General features: G+C 37.4%; 1 protein-coding gene across 1 annotated transcript in view; it reads right to left on the reverse strand.

Moving 5' to 3' along the window:
* Nucleotides 1-3,065: 3,065 nt before the first annotated feature.
* dstyk (dual serine/threonine and tyrosine protein kinase) overlaps nt 3,066-15,482 on the reverse strand; it is an 84,355-nt gene continuing 71,938 nt past the window's right edge. Inside the window, exons 10-14 of the mRNA XM_061932250.2 lie at nt 7,673-7,805; nt 7,495-7,608; nt 4,239-4,353; nt 4,019-4,153; nt 3,066-3,755 (exon numbers count right to left, since the gene is read on the reverse strand). Coding sequence (XP_061788234.2) covers nt 3,568-3,755; nt 4,019-4,153; nt 4,239-4,353; nt 7,495-7,608; nt 7,673-7,805 — 685 coding nt within the window. The 3' untranslated portion in view covers nt 3,066-3,567. The remainder of the gene's footprint in view (nt 3,756-4,018; nt 4,154-4,238; nt 4,354-7,494; nt 7,609-7,672; nt 7,806-15,482) is intronic.

Raw genomic sequence — 15,482 nt, forward strand, 5'->3', positions numbered from 1 at the left:
ACATGTTAGAGCAGAAGTATTTGTCTGAACTAGATCAAACAAGCTCATTAGGCACAACATAAGATCTTCTGCAAGAGCTAAAAATAATTATAATGTGGAACATTTTGTTTTTTTTACCGTCTGGTTCCCAATCAAAATACTAAAAGAAATTGCTTATTTCAACTTTGTTGTCATAATTGATTATTAAATATATGTATGTACTGTATAATATTATTTAACTTCGGATGAAAAACCAATTAAAATATTTAAAAGCACTTTTGGTGCCTTGCTGAAGGTTGCATTTTGTTTTATTTAAAAAAATAGCGTTCTGAAAAATGACATACACACAAAAAAGAAATGCTAATATTTTTGTGTCCGATATTTAATAATGCAAGACAAAAACCAACTTTTTTTGAGTGTTAGTTTGTCATTTGTTTTTAATTTATTTATTTAATGTTTTTATTATAATAGTCATATAAAATGACATCATATAAAATATTCTGAATAATATACACAAGCGGTAGAAAATGGATGGATGAATATTACATAACCTAATATAACAATATACTATATATTGTTTAAATATATATATATATATATATATATATATATATATATATATATATATATATATATATATATTTAAACAACACGTTACTGTAACGCTGTTACTTTCGGCAGTAAATAGTAATCTAACGTGTTATTTTTTATTTTCAGTAACTCAGTTACCGTTACTACATGATGCGTTACTGCGTTATTTTTACGTTATTTTTTATGTAGTATCGGCTAGAAACTGAGAAGATCTGAGTGTGTTTTATTGGAGAGCTGCAGAAGAGGCGACGGAGATGAAGCGACAAGGAAGAGGCGCGCTCTGTATGTGTGTATGTGTGTATGTGTGTGTGTGGGAGGAGGTGTGTCTGTGTTTACTAACAAGACATGGCGAAGCCCAAAGCCGAGTTTCTTAACATGGAGATATTCTCACTATTTTTCTTTTGTCGACCACAAAGAAAACAACATTTTAGTTAAATGTAAGTTGTGTCTTGTATCAAAGATCCTATCCTAGCAATTCAAATCTGCTGAAACAACTACAAAAGCAACATGTTTCGACAAAGCTAGTAAAGAGAGACACACTTCACCTCCTAAGCAACAGCGTCTGGATTTTAACGAGGCACTGCTAGCCAGGACAACATTGATAGAGCCATTGCAGCACTGAAGGTACACACTCTGTCAATTCTCTTATATACTCTTTCATTCTAGACTTCTATAGTGTTTGATTATCACATCACTCTAAATGTATAGACTATAAAGTTCACAAACATGAAGAGGGATGCTAGTGGGCCAGGCTAATCTTTCTTTATCTCTAAACTAAAACTGGGGAAATGCGTAGAGTGTTCTGGGCTTCAGGCAAGATTTTATTTCAGAATTCCTTGAGAGAAAAAAACGCCTGGTTAGGCTTTGTGTATGTAGTGTGTGCCTTCTTTGGTTTGCAGCTATGTTGTTATTATGCTGTTTTTTACTTATGTATATTATGTTGCAGCTATTTAAAATAATTTTGTCAATTTGTTCTGGCCTGAAATAAATTGGCCCTTTGAAACATATCTTTGTCTTTGTGTGTTGTATGTAGACCACATTGCTTAGCAGAGTTCAGTGATGCAAATGCATGTCAAGTTGATCAACAGATTGTATTATTCTCCAGTGCAATAACAATACTGAAATGAAGGCTAAAAGGGCATTAAAGGAGGCCTTACAAAAAAAAAAAAAGTAGCTAAATAGTTACTTTTCACAGTAACGCATTACTTTTTGGTGTAAGTAACTGAGTTAGTAACTGAGTTACTTTTGAAATAAAGTAACTAGTAACTAGTAAGTTTTCAGTAACTAACCCAACACTGCATATTATATATACAGTATTTAATATATACTGATATATTATACTATATTATATTATAATTGTATATAACATATAACAAATCCCAATCACCATGTACAATATTACAGTATATGTAACAGCTGCAGCATAAAATAGAGAGTAGATCCAGCAGAAGATATAAATTATAAACAAAGAGAAGTAGCTAATAATAAATATATAATTGATTATTAAATAATAATATAGGGCAGCACGGTGAAAGAAGGGTTAGTGCGTCTGCCTCGCAATACGAAGGTCCTGAGTAGTCGTGAGTTCAATCCCGGCCTCGGGATCTTTTTGTGTGGAGTTTGCATGTCCTCCCCGTGACTGTGTGGGTTCCCTCCGGGTACTCCGGCTTCCTCCCACCTCCAAAGACATGCACCTGGGGATAGGTTGATTGGCAACACTAAATTGGCCCTAGTGTGTGAATGTGAGTGTGAATGTTGTCTGTCTATCTGTGTTGGCCCTGTGATGAGGTGACGACTTGTCCAGGGTGTATCCCGCCTTCTGCCCGATTGTAGCTGAGATAGGCTCCAGCGCCCCCCGTGACCCCGAAGGGAATAATCGGTAGAAAATGGATGGATGGATGGATAATAATATAAATATATATAATATTTAATGTTATATTATATCACAACATAAAATGTTATATATTTTACATTATGTATTATTACATGTAATATAACAAAATAATATTAACAATATATATTAACGTATTTTATAACAGTTTTATAATCATACATTATATGCATAAATTACTATATATTATTACCCAACATATCTATAATGTGGAAGGAAATTATATATATATATATATATATATATATATATATATATATATATATATATACACATACATATATGCACACACACCTTCGGTATATACATATAAAATGGAACCTAATATATTTTGTTGTATTACATGGTCATAGTATATGAATATAACATATTTTAACATTTCTCTTAAAATAATATACTTTATTACGACAATGTTATATTTTAATATGTATTATAATATACATGTTATAATTGTGTACAAACAATAGACGTAGAAATATTCAATAGAGCAAATATTTATAAAACCTTTTTCAAGTGTCAAATGTCACCAACTGGTCCAAACAGAATTTGACCTTTGACCCTGAAGCCAGGTTCCCACGCACTACTTTTAAGCTCACCCCACACCACATGCACATATTTTAGTGTGTAAAAATAAACATCTTTTTAGAAGAACTAGTGTCAAAGTGAGCTTAAAAACTTCAACTTGGTGGAAATATATATTTATTAAAACATTGATAAAGAAAAGTGTTGAGAGGCTGTAAAAGGTCACGTGACGGCCATGTTGCAAAGTAAAAAAAAAAGCTGTTATTTGTTGTAACAGATAATTTTTATTAAAAAAAAAAGATGCTTGTATGTATGCAGACATTAAATACAATCTAAAATATTTGATGAATAGATTTTTTTCATGACAACACTGGACTTATTTAAAAGTTGCATCTAGTAACGTTTTCTTTAACGAGCACGAGTGCACAACAATAAAACATTTCTTCTTCATAAATTACATCAACGGTGAGTCGGGAGGACGACGGTCCTCCGTTCATAAATACGACAAAAACACTTTGACCGCGTCACCTTGTGTGCGCTTCTTTTACTCTGCGGGGAGTGCCTTTTTTTTTTTTTTTTTTTTTTCAGTTTGAGTCCTCCAGGCTGTTGCTTTTCAGGTCTGAGTCGTAGGTGCAGAGGCGGACCATGATGCTTTGCAGGCTGGGCTCCACAATGCCCAACAGGGGCCTCTGGGAAGGGTCACCGTTCCAGCAGGCCTCCATCAGCTGCCAGCACTCCTCGTCAAAGGACGACAAGCGCTCGGGTCGGGCACCTGGCGGGGAACGAGGAGCGGAACACTTTAGAGGAGTCGGCGTGCAGCTTGTAAAACAGTATAGATTTACTATCTGATGAAAATGAGTCAAAAGACAACACGATTAACCAGTGCCGGCAGCACTCGTGCAGTGAAACACAATAATATTTGTACTTGCAGCTATTTACACAACACTTACTGTATGTTGACTCAATGTCTGTGCATAGTAAATCTATACAAGCTGCACACTGACTACTCTAAAGTGTACTTTGAGCCATGTTTACCTTTCTTAACATTATTCCACAGCTGGTCCTTGCTGGAGCATTTCTCAAAGGCTTCTGGGAGTTTGACGGAGCCGGTGCAGAGGTACCAGAAGAGGATCCCGAAGGCGTAAACGTCGACGGAGTTGTCATACTTCCCTGTGAGGCGCAGAGCGCTAACGTTAGCAAGAGCGTGGCTCCGGGGTGCGTTTAGGGACGGCGGGAAGAAGTCGAGCGACGGTACCCGTGAAGAGCTCCGGGGCCATGTGGATGGGGGTCCCGACGATGCTGCCGGACATCATGGCCTCCGGTTTACAGAAGCCCAGGTCGGTGATCTTTGCTCGATTCTGCTTGTCGAGCTGCAAAAGAGGAAGTGCACACATGTGCGCTGATGACAGAGCACTTGTATCGTCAACGCTACAAAAATCAGGCGAAAAACTGCAATGTTTGTTTACTCAACTGCAGAGAGTAGCAGGCATTTACTTGAGCACAGTTGAATCTCGGTTAAGAAACCCCTCAATGTGCAAACTTGTAGGTCAAGCTAAATATGTCCCTGTGTACGAACCCTTCATTCAGGCGCCTGCAGGCAAGAAAGCAGGGCGAAACATTTGCGGGTAGGTGGAGCTCTCCACTCAACTTGGAAGAGTCATGTCTCAACACTACAGCATGTGTGCCTTTTCTTAGTTTTTCGCCCTTTTGACAAGTTTTGTCCATTTTGCCAACTAAGTAAAAGTCCCAAAACCTCAACAGACCAGCGCGGAAAGGAGGAGCGAATCACTGTGAAGTAAAAAAAACAAAAAAAGACTATTTGCAAGGAGCATATTCGAGGTGCATACAGACAATTGATTTTGTAATAAAAAACATTGTGCAATCATTGTAGTATTGACTATATGCTGGTCTTGTACTTGGTATCGTTAGAGTTGATGTCTGTGTCATTTGCTTACATTCAGTGCTAGCTTGCTTTAAGCGGTTAGCTATTATATCCTCCTACGGTATGTAGTGGAACATGTTTAGCTATTCCTCGCCCTGCAGGGATGATACTTGTAAGAAACTCACTTTATTTGTCGCCATGGAGACAAGGATTAGTGATTTAAAAAGTGCAAAAACACTGCTAACAGTAGATGGACGTTAGCTGCTAGCTAACTAGCCATGTCTTAAAGCACCTCTTGCTGAGTGGTGCTTCAGTGTTACGGCTTCACCTTTATCGTTAATTTTTAAGCCAAAATGCGTCCATTCTGTCCATTCTACCTTTTCTGTCTACACACTGTTTCTGCTTAGAAGTGCGTGTGCGTTGCCGAACATGCGCCTCTGCACGTAAAAGCAGCAATGTCACGATGTGAGGATGGCGCGCGTCATATCCGTAAAATAAAAAAAGTACCGGTACTGTTTTTAATTCATTAGTACCGCAGTACTTTAGTAGTACCGGTATACTGTACAACCCTACTTGGTATAAAAACACTAACCTATTTATTATTAAAGGAGCCATATGTAATAATTTCATGTCAAGTCATTATTAAATGGCCCTGATATGTCAAAAGGCATTAATATATCATGTTCTTTTTAAATACCTTTATAACTGATAACGTTAGTTCAGCCGGGATATGCTAATTTCCAAATTAGATTTACAGCCCCGAAATCTTGTTATTGTTTTCATTTCACCGTTTGACCGATTGGAAAGTCTGTGAGTGTGTCACATCCAGGTTGCCAGTTACGCACCGCCCTCTTCGTCTGGCTACTGCCACTGGTAAAGTTACTAAACATGTCAGACCTTAGTAAATCTAAAAGGCATCATTACGATTCTCAACTTATTCATGACAAAGCCGGGAACAAAACGAGGATTTGTATCGGGGATGCCTTTGAAAGATGGAGACGATTGAAGGCGGAGAAGATTTTTTCATCGGACGCCAAACTTGCTAATGTCCTCCTTGGTAGGTAAGTAAGGCATTTACGTTTTCTTATTACTTGTAATAAATAGAAATGGACATTTTGTATGTAAACTATATTGTCCACTACAGTCTATGATCTTGTCTAACAAAGCTAGTATGTTCGTGCAAAGAATGCTTAGTGTGATGGTGCTTAGCTCCTAGTGTAATGCTTAGCATGCTAGCCCGGTCAATGACACATCGACATATTGGCTAAAGGGGTAAATAGATGCCTGATAGCCTGTACGTCGATTTGTATTCGAACTGACAGGGCAAAATATATTTTCGACAAATAAAACCTAAGTGGATATGCGTAGTGTCAGTGCCTATTTTGTTCTCAGTATGCTGATACGCTGAGGAAATGGGTTCCAACATTAGCACGGCTGTCATCATGGCAATGTGAAAGGTATGGAGACAGCCAAATCACATGATAAAATAATTCCTCATTCGTGTTTGCATATTGTGGACTACATGTACCAAGTTTTATGGCAATCTGAAACATTTAAAACAGTAGCTTATAGGCATACTTTGGTAAAATGTCTCCTCTTTAGTTTTGGGCGTACATTAGGCTGCTAAGCATGCTGTACTTATTTTCATCAGTATAGCCATTGCTAGCGTTGGTTGTAGTTTGTTTTAGTCTTTGTTTTCTGATAGTACTGACAATAACCATATGATTGCCATTTGTTGTGATATTACGTACTTCTCCTGGAAAATAGCCTAATTTCTGTGTGAAATGTGTTGGTTCGAGATTTTTTATTGACTTGTCTATTCAGCTATTATGGTCCCAGCACCCTAACCCCCAGTAAGAGGCAGGGGAAGTTTGAAGTTCCTTGGAGTAGCCCAGACGATCGAGCTGGATTCGGCTGCATATCTGGCAACCTCAGTTAGGGAGAGTGAGAGGGGACGACGGGGACCGTCATTGCAGTACCATTTCTGGACAGATTTTTACATACGGCTACTTTAACTGTCTGGAATGGACTTATGCTGTCTTTAAGTTGAAGTGGAGTGGTAATTTGTTTTTTGTGATACCTAGTAGTCTCAATAATTCATCCAGTTAAGCTCCTGACGCAGCAAGTTGGAGGATGCGGACACGTTTGTTACTGGATATTTCCTAATACGCTCCTGCCTTGTATGTGCATAGAATATGCAACTATAATTATTTGATACTTGTTTTCATTGACAAATGTGCTATCTTAGACAGCAATATTGTTCAATTATTATTACTTATGTCTAGCTTGCCTGCAAATGTGTGCTTAGCTGTTATGTAGCTGCTAGTTCCTAGTAGCCTATAGCCTACCGTGTTTACTTTTTGTAAATGACTTGATTAAAATATTTAAAAAAGACCAACCTTGTGTGCTTATTAGAGGACATTTACATGTTAACTGTCTGTCCAGCTCAGCCCAAGTAAGCACACGGCAGGACTACTTGTATCGGACATTTTACATCAAGCCGATATCATCCGATACTTGTTTATTCTGCAATCAATATCAGATCGGTACACCCCTACTGGACAGTATCGGTATGACAGCCAATGTGGGCCTCTCTAGCAGTCCGCAATCTTATTTGCAGTGCACTTACCAGGACATTCTTGAGCTTAATATCTCTGTGCAGAAGACCCTGACTGTGCAGGAAGCGAATCCCCTCCACCACGTCCAGAGCGATCTGCAGCCTCTCCCGCAGCGACAAACCAGCCTGGCATGCAAACAAACCACAACGTTTGAGTCAACATTTGGGGTGGGATCGACGTGAGCCGTACCTTGAGGCCGGTGTAGAGGTCTTTGTGCAGCCGCTCCATGATGAGCAGCACGGCAATGCTGGAGCCGCCGCCATACGTGTGGTCGATGACGGAGCCGTGCAGGTCGACCAGCCGCTCGTGCTTGGGCAGGGTCCTGCGCACAAAGTGTCACCGCTTGTCAAGAACATCGCATTCCTTGCCTTTGTGACACTTTAGGCAGCCACGTGCTAAGAGACAGTCATTTGTTCGAAGAAAAACCTCAGCAACACAAAATGACGACTCTTAGAAGCCATAGAATATGCTTGAAAAATGCTCAATTAGTTTTCGACACACACACACACACACACACACACTATTGACAATAACAACAGTTGGCATGGCACTAAGGATTGAGGCAAAATGCTATTATGGTAACCAGAGATGTCCCGATCAACATTTTTGGACTTCAATCTAATTTTTTGGCGTCAGTATTGATCAGATTTCAAATCCCGATCCGACACTTTGACAATAGATCATAGAATTAAAAATGTTTTATCGCGAGTAATAACACCCTCCATCTATCCGTTTTCTATCACAATTTTTAAAAATATATATTATTACATTTGGAATTTTCTAATATTGTTGTAAAACAGATGATGTATTATATTATTGGTTGAATGCCACATACATTTTTTTTTTTTACAAAACAAAGTGTTCTAGAGCAGTGCCGCCAAAAATGTGGCAGTAATGATTATTATATACATATATATGCATATATATGCATATATATATATATATATATATATATATATATATATATACTGTATGTGTGTATATATATACACATATATATATATATATATATATATATATATATATATATATATATATATATATATATACACATATACATATATATATATATATATATATATATATATATATATATATATATATATATATATACATATACATATATATATATTAGAGATGCGCGGATAGGCAATTATTTCATCCGCAACCGCATCACAAAAGTCGTCAACCATCCGCCATCCACCCGAACCAACATTTTATCAAAACCACACCCGCCCGCACCCGCCCGTTGTTATATATCTAATAGAGATGCGCGGTTTGCGAACACAACCGCGGGGTCCGCGGATAAACCGCGGGTCGGGCGGGTAAAAATAGATTTTAAATAGATGCGGGTGGTTGGCGGTTGAACCATTTCGGAAATATATATACATAGTTAAATGTTGTTACCCACATACGAAAAACGAGCAGCACTCTTTGAAACAGTCAATTATTCATCATGCACCGCGTCCCAGCAACAAGTGGCGCAAGTGAGCGCTCCTTCAGCGCAGCAGGGCGCATTTTAGAGGCCAGGCGCTCTCGCATGAATCCTGGCACTGTAGATGCCATTTTATTCCTGCATAGTGCTAACAAAAAAAAAAGTAAGTAGACATACGGTTGGATATGTTAAACGAATTAGTCTACGTTACCTATAGGCTATACCAAATAAGCCCATGTCTAACCTATATTGAGTTCGGTCAGCTAAATAATTTTGATGGTTACGTGTTGTTTGGGCGCACTACAATGCAAAGGAATTAAGGCAATTGCGTTGTTTATTGTGTTTTTTTTCTATTCGTGATATACTACTATGTGTGAATAATTATTTGGCCTTGCTTTCAAGTGAAGCGCATCTCTGATTGGCGACAATGTAAGGCTATTTAGCCTGCTTTGTTTGTCGCGACCGTCTATTTTCATTATAATTCAAGTTTGATGATAAAGAGCAGTCTGATGGGTTTGATTTCCCCCCTTCAGCTATTTGCCTTGGCCAATAAGTTGCAGGTAATGTATTATTATTATTTATTTAATTTATTTTTGTTTGAATAGAGATGACATACATATGTTATTGTATAATTTAAGTTTGTGCGCGTGATTGACAGCCTAAGGCTTATGAGGCACATTTTTTATTTATTTTTTTATTTCAACTTAAAAACGTATGAGCCTATGCCTACAACATAGGCTATGTGTTTATCTTTATTTTCCTGCCTGTCGTTGACAATGGAGATTGTCTGATATTTTGTCATGGCTGCAGATCAATCAATAAAGGTTCATCTTTGTCGCGAAATTGTTCACTGCTTCACTGTGCACACCGCCCTCGTCCCTATTTGAGCATTATAACGTTAACAAGTTAATATTCATTGAAATAAATTCAGAATTTTTTTTTACCTAACGAAAATATAGGCCTAGTCTTTCTAAAACATTTTTTTGAGCATTACAACGTTAACAAGTTAATATTCATTGAAATAAATTCAGAATTTTTTTTTTACCTAACGAAAATATAGGCCTAGTCTTTCTAAAACATTTTTTTAACTTCTTAAAAGCCTCGACGTTCTGCTTTCTGCAACTGCGCACACAAAGTGTGAGGAACGCACTCCTGATCTGAGGGCATTGGCAACAATAGTCAACACTTTCTTAATGGAAATGACAATAATATTATAATAATGATAAATAATATTATCACGCATTAATATATCTTAGCCACTAATGTGTGGCCAAGATATATTAATGCGTGGCACGCATTGAATGTCTCTGCTGCATTGGATCAGTCTCCTTTCTTTAACAGGCAAAAGCTTTATAACCTCACTAATGCCTTGCATCGTCAACAATATTAGAAAATTCCAAATGTAATAATATATATTTAAAAAAATTGTGATAGAAAACGGATAGATGGAGGGTGTTATTACTCGCGATAAAACATTTTTAATTCTATGATCTATTGTCAAAGTGTCGGATCGGGATTTGAAATCTGATCAATACTGACGCCAAAAAATTAGATTGAAGTCCAAAAATGTTGATCGGGACATCCCTGGTTACCATAAAAGCATTTTGCTTCAATCCTTAGTGCCATGCCAACTGTTGTTATTGTCAATAGTGTGTGTGTGTGTGTGTGTGTGTGTCGAAAACTAATTAAGCATTTTTCAAGCATATTCTATGGCTTCTAAGAGTCGTCATTTTGTGTTGCTGAGGTTTTTCTTCGAACAAATGACTGTCTCTTAGCACGTGGCTGCCTAAAGTGTCACAAAGGCAAGGAATGCGATGCAAGGCATTAGTGAGGTTATAAAGCTTTTGCCTGTTAAAGAAAGGAGACTGATCCAATGTAGCAGAGACATTCAATGCGTGCCATCATTTTTAAAAACTTTTTTTTTTCTCATTTTTTCCCCCCATTTTTTATTTTATTTTATTTTTTTAAATTAATCAATCCAACAAAATAATACACAGCAATACCATAACAATGCAATCCAATTCCAAAACCAAACCCGACCCAGCAACACTCAGAACTGCAATAAACAGAGCAATTGAGAGGAGACACAAACACGACACAGAACAAACCAAAAGTAGTGAAACAAAAATGAATATTATCAACAACAGTATCAATATTAGTTACAATTTCAACATAGCAGTGATTAAAAATCCCTCATTGACATTATCATTAGACATTTATAAAAAATAATAAAAATGAACAATAGTGTCACAGTGGCTTACACTTGCATCGCATCTCATAAGCTTGACAACACACTGTGTCCAATATTTTCACAAAGATAAAATAAGTCATATTTTTGGTTCATTTAATAGTTAAAACAAATCAACATTATTGCAATCAGTTGATAAAACATTGTCCTTTACAATTATAAAAGCTTTTTACAAAAATCTACTACTCTGCTTGTATGTCAGCAGACTGGGGAAGATCCTGCTGAAATCCTATGTATTGAATGAATAGAGAATCCTTTTGAATCGTGAAAATATCGTTTTTTAATCTAGAATCACGTTGAATCGAAAATAATTGATTTTGAATCGAATCGTGACCCAAGAATTGATATTGAATCGAATCGTGGGACACCCAAAGATTTGCAGCCCTAATATATATATATATATATATATATATATATATATATATATATATATATATATATATCAGTGACGTGCGGTGAGGTTCATGGCTGGTGAGGCACTGACTTCATCACAGTCAGATTTGCAAACATATGAACCCTAAAGAGTATCTTATTCACCATTTGATTGGTAGCAGTTAACGGGTTATGTTTAAAAGCTCATACCAGCATTCTTCCCTGCTTGGCACTCAGCATCAAGGGTTGGAATTGGGGGTTAAACCACCAAAAATTATTCCCAGGCGCGGCGCCGCTGCTGCCCACTGCTCCCCTCACCTCCCAGGGGGTGAACAAGGGGATGGGTCAAATGCAGACGAAAAATTTCATTACACCTAGTGTGTGTGTGACAATCATTGGTACTTTAACTTAACTTTAACTTTACACATACAAACTGTAGCACACAAAAAAGCACATTTAATAAAAATAAACGTTATTATGGTCTTACCTTTACTTATAAATGAAGTCCACAACTAAAGACCTCACTTAAACTTTCCACGTGCAAGATTGAATCTATTTAAAAAAGTGTAACCGAGGGTTTATAAATGTCGCCTATACTGTATGAAACTACAAAATAACAAACACGGAGGCTCCAGTTTACACGAGGACCACTTTATTTACCTTCTTTCAAAAACTTTCGCTCCACTCCAACGTGTCATCACTTCTGCTCTTAGCGCCTTCAAAATAAGAGCTCAAGGCATATACTGTATAACAGCGCATAACAGGAACTTAACATCACAAAGAGAAAAGCCCATGAAAATAGGTTACAAAAGTTATTTAATAAGAAGCCAAAAAGTGCAAAAACAATAATGTTCGTGTTGGAGGAGTTGTGAATTAGGTACACCTGCAGTCTGCAGGTGTACCTAATGTTGTGGCCCTGCAGTCATTCACAACTCCTCCAACACGAACATTATTGTTTTTGCACTTTTTGGCTTCTTATGAAATAACTTTTTTAAATAGATTCAATCTTGCACGTGGAAAGTTTAAGTGTGGCTTTAGTTGATATAACAATTCTACGGCGGGGGTGCAGGAGGCGGGATTACTGGAGCCTCAGCCAGTGCGTCTTTTGCAGCCGTTTTATGATCGCTCAGCACAAGAAATACGTCACACATACAGTTGTTGACAAAATACACTGTACATTATATACCTCAGCTAACTAAACTATGTAAATGTATAATATAGTTCATATAGCAATACTTTCTCACTGCACAGCAGGCCAGCAGTTAGCCGAGTCCGGAATCCATGTTGAGGCACTGAGTGACGTGCCTCAACTGGCTGCTGTTCACCGTACCTTCTCTTCTCAGTATTTGAACGGCAAATGTGAAAATTCAGCGATTTTGAATAAAAATAATCTAAAACTGGTGAAGTTAAATGGAAAATAACTTTATAGTATAATCACTGGATACATATAACAATTTATTTTATTTATTTTTCTTTTTACATTTTTTTTCTTTCCATGATGGCAGGTGAGGCCCCGCAGCTAATGTTTTAAAGGCCCACGGCACATTCTAAAAATACTATTAAAATAAACAAAAACATAACAAAAGTGAAATAAAAAAGCTTAAAGGTGAAATGTAATTAAGAAAAAGTTGCAATGTCGACTAATAAAACAAAGCTGTTTTTTTTTTTTTCAAACTGTCATTGCTCAAAACATAATATTGAATCGAAATCAATGTTATGTTCCTATTACTTCACATCAAGTATTCCACTAAAAAAATATTTTCGGTAGAAGATTTTGCAAATTTGATAAATAAAGAACCAAAAAATTTATTTTTTGTTGTTTTCTTACTATACCGCAAATGAACCGAACCAAGACCTCTAAACCGAGGTACGTACCGAACCGAAATGTTTGTGTACCGTTACACCCCTAATATATACACACCCCTAATATATACACACATATATATATATATATATATATATACACATATATATATGTATATACACACATTATATATATATATATATATATATATATATATATATATATATATATATATATATATATATATATATATATATATATATATAAAAGACAACAACCTAAGAAAAGTATTCAACAAGAACAACGTCAAATTGAGCTACAGCTGCATGAACAATATACGACAAATCATCTCAAACCACAACAAAACAATTGCAAATGAGCCGTCGACCCCCAGTCAGAACGACTCCAAAACCAACAAAGCATGTAACTGTCGAAAGAAACCTGATTGCCCCCTCAACGGGGGATGCTTACAAACATCAGTTGTCTACCAATCTAAGGTAAAACGCAAGGACATTAACACATCCGACACATATGTAGGATTAACCGAGGGTGAATTCAAAACCAGATGGAACAACCACAAGGCTTCTTTCAGGAACAAAAACCTGCGAAATACCACAGAACTCAGCAAACACATTTGGGACCTCAAAGACAATAAAGTTGAATATTCAATAACATGGCAAATTCTTGCATCCAGCACACCTTACAATAGTGGTAATAAAAGATGCAACCTATGCTTGAAAGAGAAACTGTTTATTATCTACCGTCCAGACCTGTCATCCCTCAACAAGCGCAGCGAAATTGTAACAACATGCCGCCATAGACGGAAACACCTCCTAGGTAACACATGAACCAATCACCACGCCCCTAGGCCAGCCTGTACCCACCCACTCTGTGCCCTATATAAACCATGGTATGCGAATGCTCCCATTAAAATCTCCTGACGATTGAGGGTACCCCCCTCATGAAACAGGCCTGTAGAGATGAAATAGTCTTGTGATTTTTTTTTCCCCACACATACATATATTGCGCTCTACTACGGTATCGAGCACTATTTTTTGGATAACCTTATTAAGACATATATATATATATATATATATACAGTGAGGTCCACAAGTATTTGCACACCCTGCAATTTTGCAAGTTCTCCCACTTAGAAATTAGGGAAAGGTCTGAAATGTTCATCATAGTTGTATTTATATTGTTAAAGATATAATCTAAAAAGAAAAATCACATTGTATTTTTTTAATGATTTATTTGTATGTTACTGGGGTTCATAAGTATTTGCACACATGAGAATCAGCAAGAATTATGACTCTCTGAGAGCTGTCGTCTACCTTAAAAAAAAGTCCACTTTTACCCCACAACTAATCACCCACCCACCACCCCTTTGAGCTCATTAAAATCACCTGTGCAGCCCACAGTCAGTCAAGGTACAACTACAATCATGGGCAAGACCAAAGAGCTGTCAAAAGAGGCCAGAGACAAAATTGTAGAGCTCCACAAAGCTGAAAAGGCTATGGGACAATTGGGAAGCAGCTTGGTGAGAACAGATCAACTGTTGCAGCAATTGTTAGAAAATGGAAGAGGCTAAACATGACTGCTAATCTACCTCGGACTGGGGCTCCATGTAAAATCTCTCCTCATGGGGCATCACTCATGATAAGAAAAGTGAGGAATCAGCCAAGAACTACACAACAGGAGCTGGTGAATGACCTGAAGAAAGCTGGCACCACTGTTTCCAAGACTACTATCAGTAGAATACTACGGCGTAGTGCTCTAAAATCATGCATCGCACGGAAGGTTCCCCCACTTAAGTCAACCCATGTCCAGGCCCGTCTGAAGTTTGCCAATGGCCATCTGGATGATCCAGAGGAGTCATGGGAGAAAGTCATGTGGTCAGATGAGACCAAAATACAACTTTTTGGTATAAACTCCACTCGTCGGGTTTGGAGGAAAAAGAAGGATGAGTATCACCCCAAGAACACCATCCCTACAGTGAGGCATGGGGGTGGAAACATTATGCTTTGGGGGTGCTTTTCAGCAAAGGGGACAGGACGACTGCACTGTATTAAGGAGAGGATGAACGGGGCCATGTACTGAGAGATTTTGGCCAAAAACCTCCTTCCCTCAGTCAGAGAAT

Source organism: Nerophis lumbriciformis, linkage group LG38, assembly GCF_033978685.3.
Source record: "Nerophis lumbriciformis linkage group LG38, RoL_Nlum_v2.1, whole genome shotgun sequence".
In the NCBI taxonomy this organism is placed as follows: domain Eukaryota; kingdom Metazoa; phylum Chordata; class Actinopteri; order Syngnathiformes; family Syngnathidae; genus Nerophis; species Nerophis lumbriciformis.